General features: G+C 40.5%; 1 protein-coding gene across 1 annotated transcript in view; it reads left to right on the top strand.

The window, feature by feature from the left end:
- LGR4 (leucine rich repeat containing G protein-coupled receptor 4) overlaps positions 1–12,827 on the top strand; it is an 82,549-nt gene that overhangs the window by 25,368 nt on the left and 44,354 nt on the right. The window contains exon 2 of the mRNA XM_050897509.1: positions 9,438–9,509. Within this exon, the coding sequence (XP_050753466.1) occupies positions 9,438–9,509 (72 nt within the window). The remainder of the gene's footprint in view (positions 1–9,437; positions 9,510–12,827) is intronic.

The raw sequence follows: 12,827 nt of genomic DNA, 5'->3' as shown, positions 1-12,827 counted from the left end.
GTGTCTGAAAGAAAGCTAAGACATCATGTTGGAAGAAAAAAAAACTCAACAGGTTGATGTGACATGGGAAGGAGGAGGCAGGAGAAATAACTTACAAATATGGTAGGGGAAAGAGGGGGATGTTACTTCTCTTGCAGGAACAGACCTGTCTGAAATTTTTAAGCCTTTCTGTGGCTGTCAGTGAAAGTGTTGTAGGTCCTGCTTCAGCAAAATGCTAAAAGCTTACTAGAACCAACAGGATTTATATGCTTTTTTCGTATTTGTACTGAAAAAGGGCTCCGTGTACCTCTATTTCCTAAAACTTCTGAATATCTCAATCGCCTCTAATAGCCAGGATTGGCGAGTAGTCTGAAGTTTGACTGCTTCCATGAAAAAGCAGGTTAAGAGCTTCATCCCCAAGTGAGCGGTCACACAAATGTTCCAGTTAGTTTGAGCCACTGAAAAGTGGATGGAAACATTGCATATAAGGTGCTTGCATAGCTGTTAGAACGTAATTTCTTTCTGCCACTACCAAATGGAGTGAACCTACACATCTAGCAAACAAGAAACTGTCAGAACAGTCTCCTGTCCTGTTTACCTACTAAAAAAAAAAGGGGGGGGGGGGGGAAATAAAGGTAATTGATGTGTTTTGAAAAGGACATGGTGGGTAATAGCTGGGCATAGCACATGAGAGCTGCATTGGGCAACTGGAGAGGGCTCCAGGCTCTGCTGGTGACTTTGGGCAGGTTACTTCACTTCGGCGTGCCTGTTTTCCTTCCCATGCTGTTTGTCTTGTCCATTTAAGCAGCAAACTCTTCTAGGTGCTGAGTATCTCCAACTGCGTATTTGTACAGCGCCAATCACGTTGACATGTTGAACTAGGGCCCTTAGCTTCTTGATGCAATACAAACAACAGATGATAAGATGTTGTGCTCATTAGAGAGATAGCATGGGTACTTAGGAAATGGCAAGTGTATTTGCTGGGTGGGAATGCAACCTCTGTCTTACTTAGCCAGTCACAGCAGATGTTGACTAAGGCTTTAAGTATTTGGGTATTTCCTTTCTTACAAGAATGTTTCCTAGAAGTGGAAAAGGAAACATGCTCATAAATGAAAAAATGGCATGGCTGATAGGCTTTTTGTGACTGCAAAATGGGCTGTGAATACAGAACAGGTTTCTCTGCTTTTTCAGTGTTGGAGGTCTCTGTGATCATGTCAGAGGCAGTAGGACCGTACTTAAGATTGTTGGGGAGAGATGGAATCACAAGGAGAAAAATCTACATTAATGCAAAAATTGGTTTCAAATCTTCTATTTTGGTTTATCATTAACAACTTTGTCCATGTTAAAAAGGAACAGTAGGTGAAGATCAGAAGGAGAAAAACGTGTTGGGGCATGGCAGTAAGGATTGGAGGATATGGAATAGTTAATACCGCAGAGTCCTGGCTGTTGGCATACCCAGAGGTGCCCTCAAGCTGGGCCCTTCCCGCTGGGAGATGGGCACTGGTAGTTGTGCAGACCTTGTCAGAAATTAGGAGAATGTAAATTTTAAATACAATACCAGTCTAACATATTGGGGCATTGGTGTGCTATTACCATATAAATGTTAGCTAATAGTATAGGCTGAGGTAGCCAAACCTTGCAGTAATAGATGTAGGTAGTATATAAAAGGTAAGAAATTAATTACTCAGCGTATTACTTTAACTTTTTTTTAAACTCAAACACTTTCCAAGTGTAGGCTCCTCTGTAAACATCATCTTTCATTTGCCTGATATTTGTTTGCCTCCTGTTCATGATTTCTAGCTGTTGGGGTTGGCATGTCTGCATGTAACATGCGTCCTTGAATTTTAGCTGCACTCGTTGGATTCACAGTGCATGCAATTACCATTCAAAGCAGTAATTGTGAGGTGGTGCTTCTGGAAGAGAATTGTTTACTTGTTATCTGGAAGATACAGTAAAACAAAAAAACCCTAAACTTCTTTCTTTTTAATTGAATGAATTTAATTAGAATTTCCTTGCTGATCCTCTAGGCTTTCAATGCTTTCATTACATACCAAATACGATTAAGACATGGGACAGTATTAATGCAAACTCATTTACTCCATCCTTTCAGTGGTTTTATGTTCATCCTGAAGGAACTGGCTAAATGGGAAAATAGGTCTAAACCAGGGATGTAATTCAGCTCCTGGTCTCCCCTGGGACTGGCTGCTGAGGTGTGTGATTTGGTTGAAAATTACGTTGGTTTTCATCATGTGAGCGTGTTCCTACAAGGAGTTCGGCACCAAATGTGTTTCTTCAAGACCGTAGCACCGCAGTACAACTTAGATTGGTCTAACCTTGAGTTTCCCGGATTTCTCCTCTCCCCTCTGCCCACCCTGCACTCCAGCTCCTCTGCCTCTCCCTGCTGCCACAACACCAGGCAGTTCTCCTGGTTAATGCAGATGTGACCTGGACCGAATTCGAAGCACTGACCATCGCCATACAGCTACATATACTTCGGTCCCTTTTTTTTTTTTGGATAATTGGCAAAGAATTGTTGGTCTGCTATACTTAGAAAAATATCTGTTGCTTTGTCTTGTTGATCTTCACTGATGTTAACATAATCGGGACATTATCCACATATCAATGGTCCCAGTGGTAATGGGTGGCTAGTTGTTGCTGAGTATTTTCTAGCGTCATGTTGACTTGCATTTGCAATAACTTGGCTTATTTAATGTAGTTTCTAAGAATATTAATGGCTCCAGCTTTTCCTAGTACTACTGAAGCTGCATCAGGGTTGCTACCTGGGGAATTTTACATAAGATTAAGACCTTTTACCTAATGGTTTTATACAAGTAGGTGGGAGGGCTTTATTCAAATACAGATAGCTCTGCCTAAATCATTTTGTAAAGTGTTATAATTAAATAACTCAGTGGCAGAGGGCCCAGACCTTGGAAAAGACTGAATGGAGCCTACAGTATTACATGCTATTATCTATCAGCAAACAGGTTAAGCTTGCTCAGAGGGAGTATTCTATAGGATTTTAAAGGTGCCTTGTTGAAACATGATCTTCTTTCCTTCAACAAACACTCCTCCCTCCCTCCCTCCCTCCCTCCCTCCCTGTCTCTCTCCTCCCCCTCCCCCCCCTTCCCTTCTAAACTTCACAAAAGATGAAGATAGAGGTTAGGTGGAGAGCCAAAAAGAAGTTAGCTATTAATGAAGTGCAGGGGAGCACAGGGGAGTATTTTGATTTTATTTTTTAAGCAGCCGATCTCGGTTGAGTGTGGCTGAGATTTAATTTTCCTTTTCTGTAGCTAGATATTTCATGTTTTTCCGGTTTAAGATCTTTTGTACAAAGTGGAGTATTTTAGGTCGTTAGCGTGCCTTCGGATGCAGTGCACGAATGTGGTGGGAAGATGCGTGTGCCCCCAGTTCAGTGCAGATCCAAGTGTTGATAGCCAAGGCTGCAATGCGGGATAGAAACCGTACCACCGGCATCTCCTCTGAGTTTTAGGAGACATGCCGGCACACCAGAGCTGGGTAGTGAGGAAGGTTTCTGTGCCTAAAATGTGCGCCCCTTTTGGCTGGGGAGATGCAGTGAAGAGCAGTAGCTATTGTCAAAAAAAAAAAAAAAAAAAAAAAAAAAAAAAAAGGCTGTTGTGGCTAAATGTCCCTCAGTCCAGAGAGACCAGCATCGTTTTCCTTTTCAATGCCCATCAGTTATTGTGGGTCGTTAGCTTTCATTCTCTGCCTATATCTTGGGCTAATTTATTTATCATTTTTGCCTGTCCTTTCTGTAGCCCTCTACAGGAAGTCTGTGTTTCCCATTTTGTGGTCCCTCTTTGTTGTTGCAGCTTTTCTTCTTGTGCAAGAATTATTGTCCCCTCCTCCGTTTCCATCGTCTCTAGTCAGCTGTCCTTTCTAGCCAGAATCCCGCTCTGGCAATTGGTAAGAAAGACGTTTAGGATAAATCTAACAAGAGTCAGGCTACTTTATGGTGGAGGCAGTAGTTTAAAATGAGAGAGAAAGCTATCTGTGCCCTGCAGGAGACGCTGTGACGTGCTGTGCATTTTATCTAATTCTCTTTTGCGTGATACCACTGACAAAAGCTGTAACTGAAGCCACTTTCTAAAGATAAGAGTTTCTTTTTTTAAAAATGTGAGAAAATTAGTAAGTTGCCATTCAAGATATGAAGTATTTCTGCTCATCCTGAAGCCTGGGGAAGCTTGACTTTGGTTAGTGGTAGAATAAAGAATCCTTAAAAAAAAAACCAAAACAAAACTTTCCAGAACTGGAATTCTTGCACAGAAGGAGTATAATAAAAAAGTTTAAGTGCATTATATTACCTAGTTCAGGTTTCCAGAATCTCCACTGCTGGTTGCTTTAAGAGTAGTTTAAATCTCCTGCCTTATACAGAGAGGAGATGTGGTACTGTGTGTTTTTACTGTGTCCAGTAAAAGGTGCTGGACACACCAAAGGTGCTTTACTCTCCCAAGTTAATTTGTTTCATTTGATGCCTGTTTTCAACAGAGGGAGTTTTTAGTAGCTTTTGGCATCCTTGCTGGTTACCAGTATTTTTAAAGACTTTAAAGTGTGTTAAAGACTTTAAACACTCACTGTGTTAGGTGAAAGCAGGGGACTTTGCTAAACTAAGCTGGAAATAAAGATTAAAGTAGTTGTCAGAGTAACCTGAAGGGATCTGCTGAAGCAGGCTGAAGACAGCAAATGACTGCTGGAGTACTGTGGCTTGATTTTTCACCTTTGGCCTGTAAAAATTAGTCTCTGCAGTAGCTGGAATAGTGAAATAACATTTTCAGTAGGTTTCTTCAAGCCACTTGTTTTAGTTGGGTTTTTTTGTTTGGTGTTTTTTTTTTTTGTGTGTTTTTTATTTTCTGTAGTACTTTCCTGGAAGAAGGACAAAACTTCTGACTGAGTGTGAGCACCTTATTTATCGTTCAAAACTGCAGCCACGGCAGCAATGGCGCTGTAGGAGGGAGCACGGTTGTGTTTATATTTTGGCGTTACATCTCTGCTACCTGAAATGGCAAAACTAATTGTAACTATAAGGCTGTGATTCATGTTATCCCCAAGATGCAGCCTCTTCTTGCTAAAGAGGTTACCACCTTCGGCTGCTCATCATTTTAGTTTCGATGCCAGCTCCTTGCCTGATCACGCCCTGACCTGCCTCGGTTAGAGTTGGTTAGCGAGCGAAGATTTAGCCTGGCTGCTTAGTACAGATAAGCCTGGTTAATGGCTAACTGCTGAAAGGTGCAGGCCTACCCTGGCTTCTCCTTCGTTTTCCTGACGCATCTACGGTGTAAAACCATGACATCGCTGTCCTTATCTTTTCCCTCTTAAAGCTGTTGTGTCCATTTTGTGCTTCTCGGGAGAAAAGTCCCAAATATAAGTGTGGGACTGAGTTTAATTTCAAGACAGAGCTGTAGGTTGCTGGGGCTGACACTTCATACTGTGAAGTGATGAAAGAACAAGAAATTTAAGATAAGCCTTTCAGATACTGAGTCTGAGCTTCAGTGTACCAGTAAAATTTAGGGCAAGTGTGGGGTTTTTTGGTGTTCTGTTTTGTTTGGGTTTTTTTTTGGGGGGGAGTTTTGGTGGTAATCGAAAGGTTTGTAGGTGTTGTGCTGGTTTTAGGGTACTTATGTCTGAACGTAATAACCCAAACCAGAATGGGTCCTTCAGTGTAGTGCTGCTGAAATGGAGCATTAGGCAACTGCTGATGTGATCCTTCTGTTGTGTGATAGCATCATTCCTGTGGACACTGCTAGAGGTTGGGAAAGTACTATTAGGTATTTGTTTTGTTCATTTGTAGAACTTTATTTTGTGTTCTTTATTAAGTGTCTGATTTTGGCTTCTAGAATTCCTTGTGTTTTTTCCCTTCTATATTGGTTGCACTTCAGATAAGATTAGTGCTTTTTCACCTTCTCATCTCCTATGTTGAAACTTAATTTTTTCTAGCAATTTTTCAAAGTGATCTACCCAAGTCTGTTGATTGGTGAGGCATTGGCAATCAGTTTGTGATTTCTGCAGCAAAACTGCTTTTACAGAATGTTTTTATTTAAACAAAAATTCATTTAAAACTTGTATGGTGATCATTAAGAAACTTGGAAAGTTGGTGGCTTGATGTTCCCTAAAGTCTGTGAATCAGTGCTGTGAAGATTGGCTTATTTACTGAGTAGGAGTTACTATTACATGTAATGAAGGCAAATACAGAAACTTCATGATAATTCCACCTTTTTAGCAAGGCATCGTGATAAGCAGTCCCTGAAGATTCACATGGTAATGCTAAAGACAGAATTGCAATGCATCTCTGTGCCTGTTTTTGTTAAAAATGCAGTTTTGCTGAAAACAAATTTCAGTAGAATTCGTGGATATTGATGATGCTTCTCAAATCTTCATTATTAAGGTGTTATGTTTCATGCTTACATCCAAAGAGTCTGGTCCCCATATTAAAATTGTAGATGCTAACACTTGGAGCTACAGGCAAAAAACATTCTTTGGTAATTTCAGATCCCAGAGAAAGCCAAAATTACGTAGAATTTGGATGTCAGCCATGCTGTATGTCTACATGGTTTCCATTGATTTCGTTTAGGATTGCATACGACGCTTCTGAAAATCAGATGTTTATAGCTCTGGAAACTTCAAGACCATTGCTTTCAGATGGATGTGATTTCTTACTTCTTCTGTCCTAAACAGCTATCACGTAGTGCAACAAATGTGGTTGCAGTCAAAATCCTTGACAAAGCGATGTATAGCCATTCATAAAGTGCTTTCTGATGATACGTACTGTTCGCTTATTTTTACTACCACCTTTTAATATGGTGTATACGATAACAGGGTTTTATATCACCTGGACAGTCTTTTGAGAGTTGTGATTTTTTTGCACAGGTTACTCTTTCTTAGGATTCATGTAGGGTCTCCACTCCCTTCCAACTCTTCTGCCCTATTCATAAATGCTTCCCAGTTGATACTGGAAGGGGACGTGTAGTCCTCTGGAAAGGAGAGGACCAGCCTGGGTGTGTGAAACGCGTGTATTCGTGACAATTTGAAAAATGTATATGGGGGTTAGGCAGAATAAAAGTTGCAGTCTCCCGTGGAGCAGACAGCTGACGATTCATGTGTCTGATACTTTTATTTACTTTCCTGCACAAGAAGAAAAATGTCCCCCACAGCAACTGCAGCATCTCACGGTACCCAAGCTGCTGCTGAGACACAAAGCACCTCTTGAAGCACGCAGGCTGTAGAGTTCAGAAATAAATCATCTCCAGTTCAGCTCCTTCTGGAGCTTAGTGAAGGACTCTGTTGTGCCATAGTGGATTTTCTTGGTCTTCTCTCACAATTGGGTTTGTTTTGTATGTTATGAACCTTATTTTGATCTCTGTTGCTCTTGAGTTATGTTAGTGTACTCTTAACAGCTGCTGAGGAATAACTCTCGGTTTACACTGGGGTATGAGGAATCAAGTTTTGGCTTGCTATTTAATAAACATTTAGTTTAAAGAAACAATTGCATCTAGATTTAATGTGAGAGTGCAGTGTTCACGTCGGTGGTGGCAGGGGGCCTGTGCTGCTCGGTCAGGGACAGCAGACCAGTTGCCAGTTACTTGTTAATCTCAGCATAAATTCACTGACATCAGTTGACGTTGTCAACTGCTGTGGGGAAAAAAAGTATTTTTTTCCCCAGTATCTGTGGGGTTTTTTTCATATAGTGCATTCTGTTGTCAGTATAAATAAGGAAACTTTTTTTTAATGAGCTATGTTAGACATTATGGTCTGGCAAATGGAGGAATAACGTGGGCACTCTTTGCAAGAAGTGGTTTAATTAGCTGCTATAACACTTTTGGTAGCTTGTATGGTACTGAGGTGGCATTTGGTTTGTCACAGCATGAAAGAAGGCACAAATGTCCCGAGACACCATTTCTTCAGAAGCAGCACCAACCCCTCCGCATGCTCCTTGCTCCCCTTAGGAGGTTCAGAGTCAGGCCCCTGAGGGGAGCACCGAGTCCTGTCATGAGTAGGAGCCATGGAAGATATCCTGAACCTGAAACTTCATAATTTCTCAATGGGGTTGTTTTTGCTGCTACAAAATAGTTCTTCAGGGATTTGTGCCCTTCCAGTATAGCAGGAAGAGTCTAAACTGACCTTTCTGTGCCTCCTCAGAAGAAGTGATAATTCCAGTCAAGGCAGATGTTTGAAAAATAGTGGTGGCTATAGATGGGCTAAGAACGTCTGCTGCAGCAGTAGACAAGGGCTGGTACTTTATTCTGAGGTCGAGCTTTTTAGGTGGCAAACAAAACCTGCTGTCCTGCATGCAGTCACCAGCCCTTCTGATCTTCATGCAGGAGTTTCAGTGGTACTTGTTGACTATCAGTGAGATGGAGGAGGTGGTTTGGTTTCGTTGGTTGTTTATTTTTTACCTGAAATACGCGGGGAGGTGGCACATAGATGCTAGAGAGCAACGTGTGGAAGACAGCAAGCAGAAGGAAGCTGGGAGGGCTGTACTAATGAGTCTCACTGAATTGCTTGTTAAACTACATATTATAAAAAACTAAAGCAGTAACCAAGTGGAAAGTAAGAACTTGGGTTATGTCATGAATTGTTAGGCAGTTATTAGTTTAATTATCAAACTGAATTGTTTTCGTGCTACTTTTACTCACATTGAGTAATAACTTGCTTTAGGACTGGATTATCTGTGATGGTTATGTAGGTGTGAACTGAGGTGACGGCACCAAGTTTGCCACTTACTGCTCCTTCGGAAAGAAAAAAGCTGAACAGGTCTGCATACCTATCATGTAAGCACTTGCTACTGCCCTGTCTCTGCTCATGGACTGAGAATGAAATCTGCTTAAAACTATTACCTCGAGGACTTCTATAGGTTTTGTAGAAAAAAAAATTACTGTGGTAGAGCTAGGACATGTTTCTGCTATTCTTGTCAGTTGTTCCAGAAGCTGTGTTTGCCAGAAGCTCTTTATGAAGACCCAATGCATGTATTCTTTTTTTTTTTTTTTTTAAAGACATTGTGGGATGAAAATTTGCGTGGTGGGTGGTCACAATCTTTTTTCTTTAATTTTTTCATATGCTGTGGTTTTAGGGCAGTCTTAATCATCTGTGTTAAAATTGTATGCATGTGTAAGTTGGTAAAAATTAGTACTGGGGATAACAGTACCATAGAGCCTCTTCCATAAATGCATACCCTGTAGCCTCACTGTAATTTTTTTGCTTAGAGGTGTCAGAAAACATTTTTATGAACTTTCCATTATATAGGTCTTTGCTGCGTCTGGATTCTCAAATTACTGTGCTTTGAAAGTTTAGCATGCAAATTTCTAGAAAGAGTTATTACTGTGTGATGCTAGAGTATTTTTTCCTGTTATCATACCACCTGATCAGGCTTTCTTTTTCTCCTCCTTTTCCTAGAGTGTAAAAATCCCTTACTGTTTATTGATAAATCTGTATTTCTTCTTCTCCAGAGATATCAGCATGAATAACATCACAAGGCTACCAGAGGATGCGTTCAAGAACTTTCCCTACTTGGAAGAGCTGTAAGTATTTCACACACTTTAAGGTTTTGCTACAACATCAGATGGCTGTGTAAAGTGGAAGATGGGTGGGGAAATAGTGTTGAGTTGAGCTGTGAACAGAGAAAGCAATTATACTTTAAAAAAAAAAAAATAATCCTGTACATGTTTGGAAACCGGAACAGTAAATGCTACTTACAAGGGACTTTTTACGGTAATTATTTTAATCATGGCTAGAGTGATGACACATACTAATTACAGTGTTATCCAAAGATAACACAAGAGGTGTGTAATTACCATTGTTTCCGAAGGAGCTACAGTATAGCTGTTGCGTAAGTCCCATAAAATATATGTTGTTTCATTTACTGAGCAGCTTGGTCCCATTGCCCCTGTAGGCTGCAGATGCAGCGCTCACAAGCCCATCCTGACCTGCATCAGAAATTCAAGTGCTGTGGTACAGGGCTTCTTGTTCTTAGTTTCTCTGGCAGAAATTCTCTCTCCGGTTCCCATCTCCTTCTTGTCCCACTCTCTTTTTAGCTTTTTTTTTTTTTTTTTTTTTTTTAGGTTTTACTTATGTGATACTTGCACTTCTGAATCCTCGAGCTGTGCTAAGGCTCATGTGCCTAGTGTTTTGCTGAACTGAAGTCTTAAGTGAGATGCCTTTGCAAAGTTGAAGCACCCTCTCAGAGCATAGCCGTAAATTAGATTGGGTTTCAGAGTCAATAAACAGGGAGAAGGCTTTGACTTTCAATTACTACTTTAGTAAGTACTAGTATGTGACAAGTGACTTCTGTGTGCCTTAGTTTCCTTATCTATGAAGAGAGGGTAATGGTTCAACCTTTGCCAGAGAGCGTTGAGAACTTCCAGTAATAAGCAACAGATAAGACAAAACCACTGCAATTTGCTTTGCTTCTCTTGTATTTTCAGTGTCAAAGTAGTATTTCTCATATCAAAGAGCATTTAAAATACAAAGTAAGGCTCTCCTTGTTGGTGACTTTGGCTAGACTGGAACTATGAATGCTGTGTTGAGAGATTTTTCAATAAATGCACCTTAGGGAAAGAACAGCTCATTTCCCCAAAGAGGGAACTTATGAAGTAGGGAAGCATTCTTCCGACTTTACAGATGAAACTGAAGCAAAGAATGAAAGCCATTTGCACAGGGCAACAGGATAAATTAACCTCATAGCAAAACTACAGATAAAGTCCAGAACCTTTTGACTCTGGTTATCTGCTACAACCAAGACAACCACTGCACCTCACTGGAACAAAGATATTGAGAAATTGATAAGAGATGGATCACTTGGTCCTGAAGAAAGGCTTGCCTTCCTGAAAGCTTCCCTGTTTTACTTCCTTGCACCCCAGCTATGCTGGTTGGTCTAATAAGGTGTTCTACCTCTCCTTACAATTTTGGTCCCTCTTATATCCTGATAATGTAGCAGCTACCTTTTCTAATACACTTAAATAACTCCATTTTCCCTGGTTCTTAAGTAGTTTTGACTCTGGTCAGTACAATTGTGAAGTGCAGTTGAGCTTGTTTATGTCAGATGAATTGTGTGAGATATCTTCAAGCTTAACAGGTTCTGGTTTATTCCCTGTGATTTTAGGTATTGCTTAAATTTGCAATATAGTCGAGAATACCTCATGAAGGAAAGTAGATTTACCGGGATTTCAGATGGTGCATGTGTGTAATTGACACAATTTACAGAAGGCTCTATGGCATGAGTAGTCAATTAAAAAAAAAAAAAAAAAAAAAAATTTAGAAGCCTAGAAAGGCTTGCTTGGCTCAGAATATATACTAGCCAGCATTCCCTATGTGCTTTATAATATGCACTGCTGTATGTCTGTATGTTTTGTTAGACTATATTTGTAGTCCAGTTTTTCCAAATTCTTTATAGTCATATTTCACACCAGAAGTTGAAAAAAACCAAACAATTCTGTTTTCCCAACTTCAGATGACTGTGGGAGACTTCATTTTTTCCCTATAAGTAATTAAGCAATAAAACCTAACTGGTGGGAGTGCATATTGTGTAACTTCCATAAACCATGGGGTGTGTCAGGAGGTAAAGAGAAAAGGCAGAGCCTTCAGCCATCATCTGTTGTGCTTATTGCCTAAGAGCCATTTGCTACGTGTATCTCATTGTCCCCCTAAATTCCAGTATTTCAGTTTGCAAAATAATAGGCTAGCATTAAGCTCAGAATTATATGTGAACACCCAGAAGCTTTAAATCATTCCTAGCATGCTTGCTTGATATGTTAAAGCAACTTCGGGGGGACGGACGGACGGACATCAACAAACCAAAAACTTTACAGTAAAAATGATACTTGCTAAATGTTTGGACATATTCGAGTCACTCATAATTCCTTAGTACAATAGAAAAAAAAAATATAATTTTCATTTTATGTTCGAGTTACCTCCTACAGCTGCAGAGGTAAGAGAATCTCCAGAAAGATGAAAAACGCTTTCCAATTCAACAGCTGTCACAGATGCAGAAAGACATGAAAAGGACCGTGAGAGCAGAGCCATAAGTAGACAGTATCTGTGTACAGTACTTCTCAGGTGAAAACCATTAACCGAGACTTGTGCGTTGTTAGTAATGTTTCTCAGCAGCATCCTGCTTTGAATTTGAAGCCTATTTGCAGAGGCTCTGGCCATGCCCACCAGCAGTGAAATGGGGAAGGTTTCTTCCTTTTCTTTAAAGACCTGGTTATGGTCATCCGTGCACAAGCCAACTCCAGGTTCCCTTGCTTCAGTTCACGTTCTTCCTAGGGGGAATATAATAGATTCAAACAAAAGCAGCTTTCCTCCTTAATAGAAATGACCAGCACCAGACATGACACGTTTTTGCTTCATTCTGCCCATTCCTTTTTCTCTATGGGACAGGGTACAGAAATTTTTTCGGTCTTTGTTTTTGCTAGTTGTGGACAGAAGAAACCAAACTGTTGCACTTCCCACTGTACAACCACAGTTTTCCCTTTCCACTCTGAGATGACTTTCAAACTTTCTTCCTGGCTTTTATTTATAGTTGAACAGATCCAAATTCTGACTGCCAGGCACTAGCAAAGTTGCTTTTTCAGCACAGAAACCTGGGTGTGAGTCTCCATGCCAAAGAAAAAGAGACCGAGTTAAAGCAAAGTGGTGTTGAAATCTGTGCTATAAGTGACTTTTCCATCTAGAACTTTTCCCAAGAATTACACATCTAAAGCAAATGACAATCCCACAAACTAATGGGAATGCATTAAGTACCCACACCACCATGGACTCTAGTAGCTCTTCATCCAGGAGACAGCCCCAGACACTTTTCTCTTTATACCATGCTTTAGCCCTGCCATTTGTCAAATGGT

This window comes from Gymnogyps californianus, chromosome 5 (assembly GCF_018139145.2).
Source record: "Gymnogyps californianus isolate 813 chromosome 5, ASM1813914v2, whole genome shotgun sequence".
In the NCBI taxonomy this organism is placed as follows: Eukaryota; Metazoa; Chordata; class Aves; order Accipitriformes; family Cathartidae; genus Gymnogyps; species Gymnogyps californianus.
Note: the sequence above shows the minus strand (reverse complement) of the source record. Positions and strands in the feature narration are given on the sequence as shown.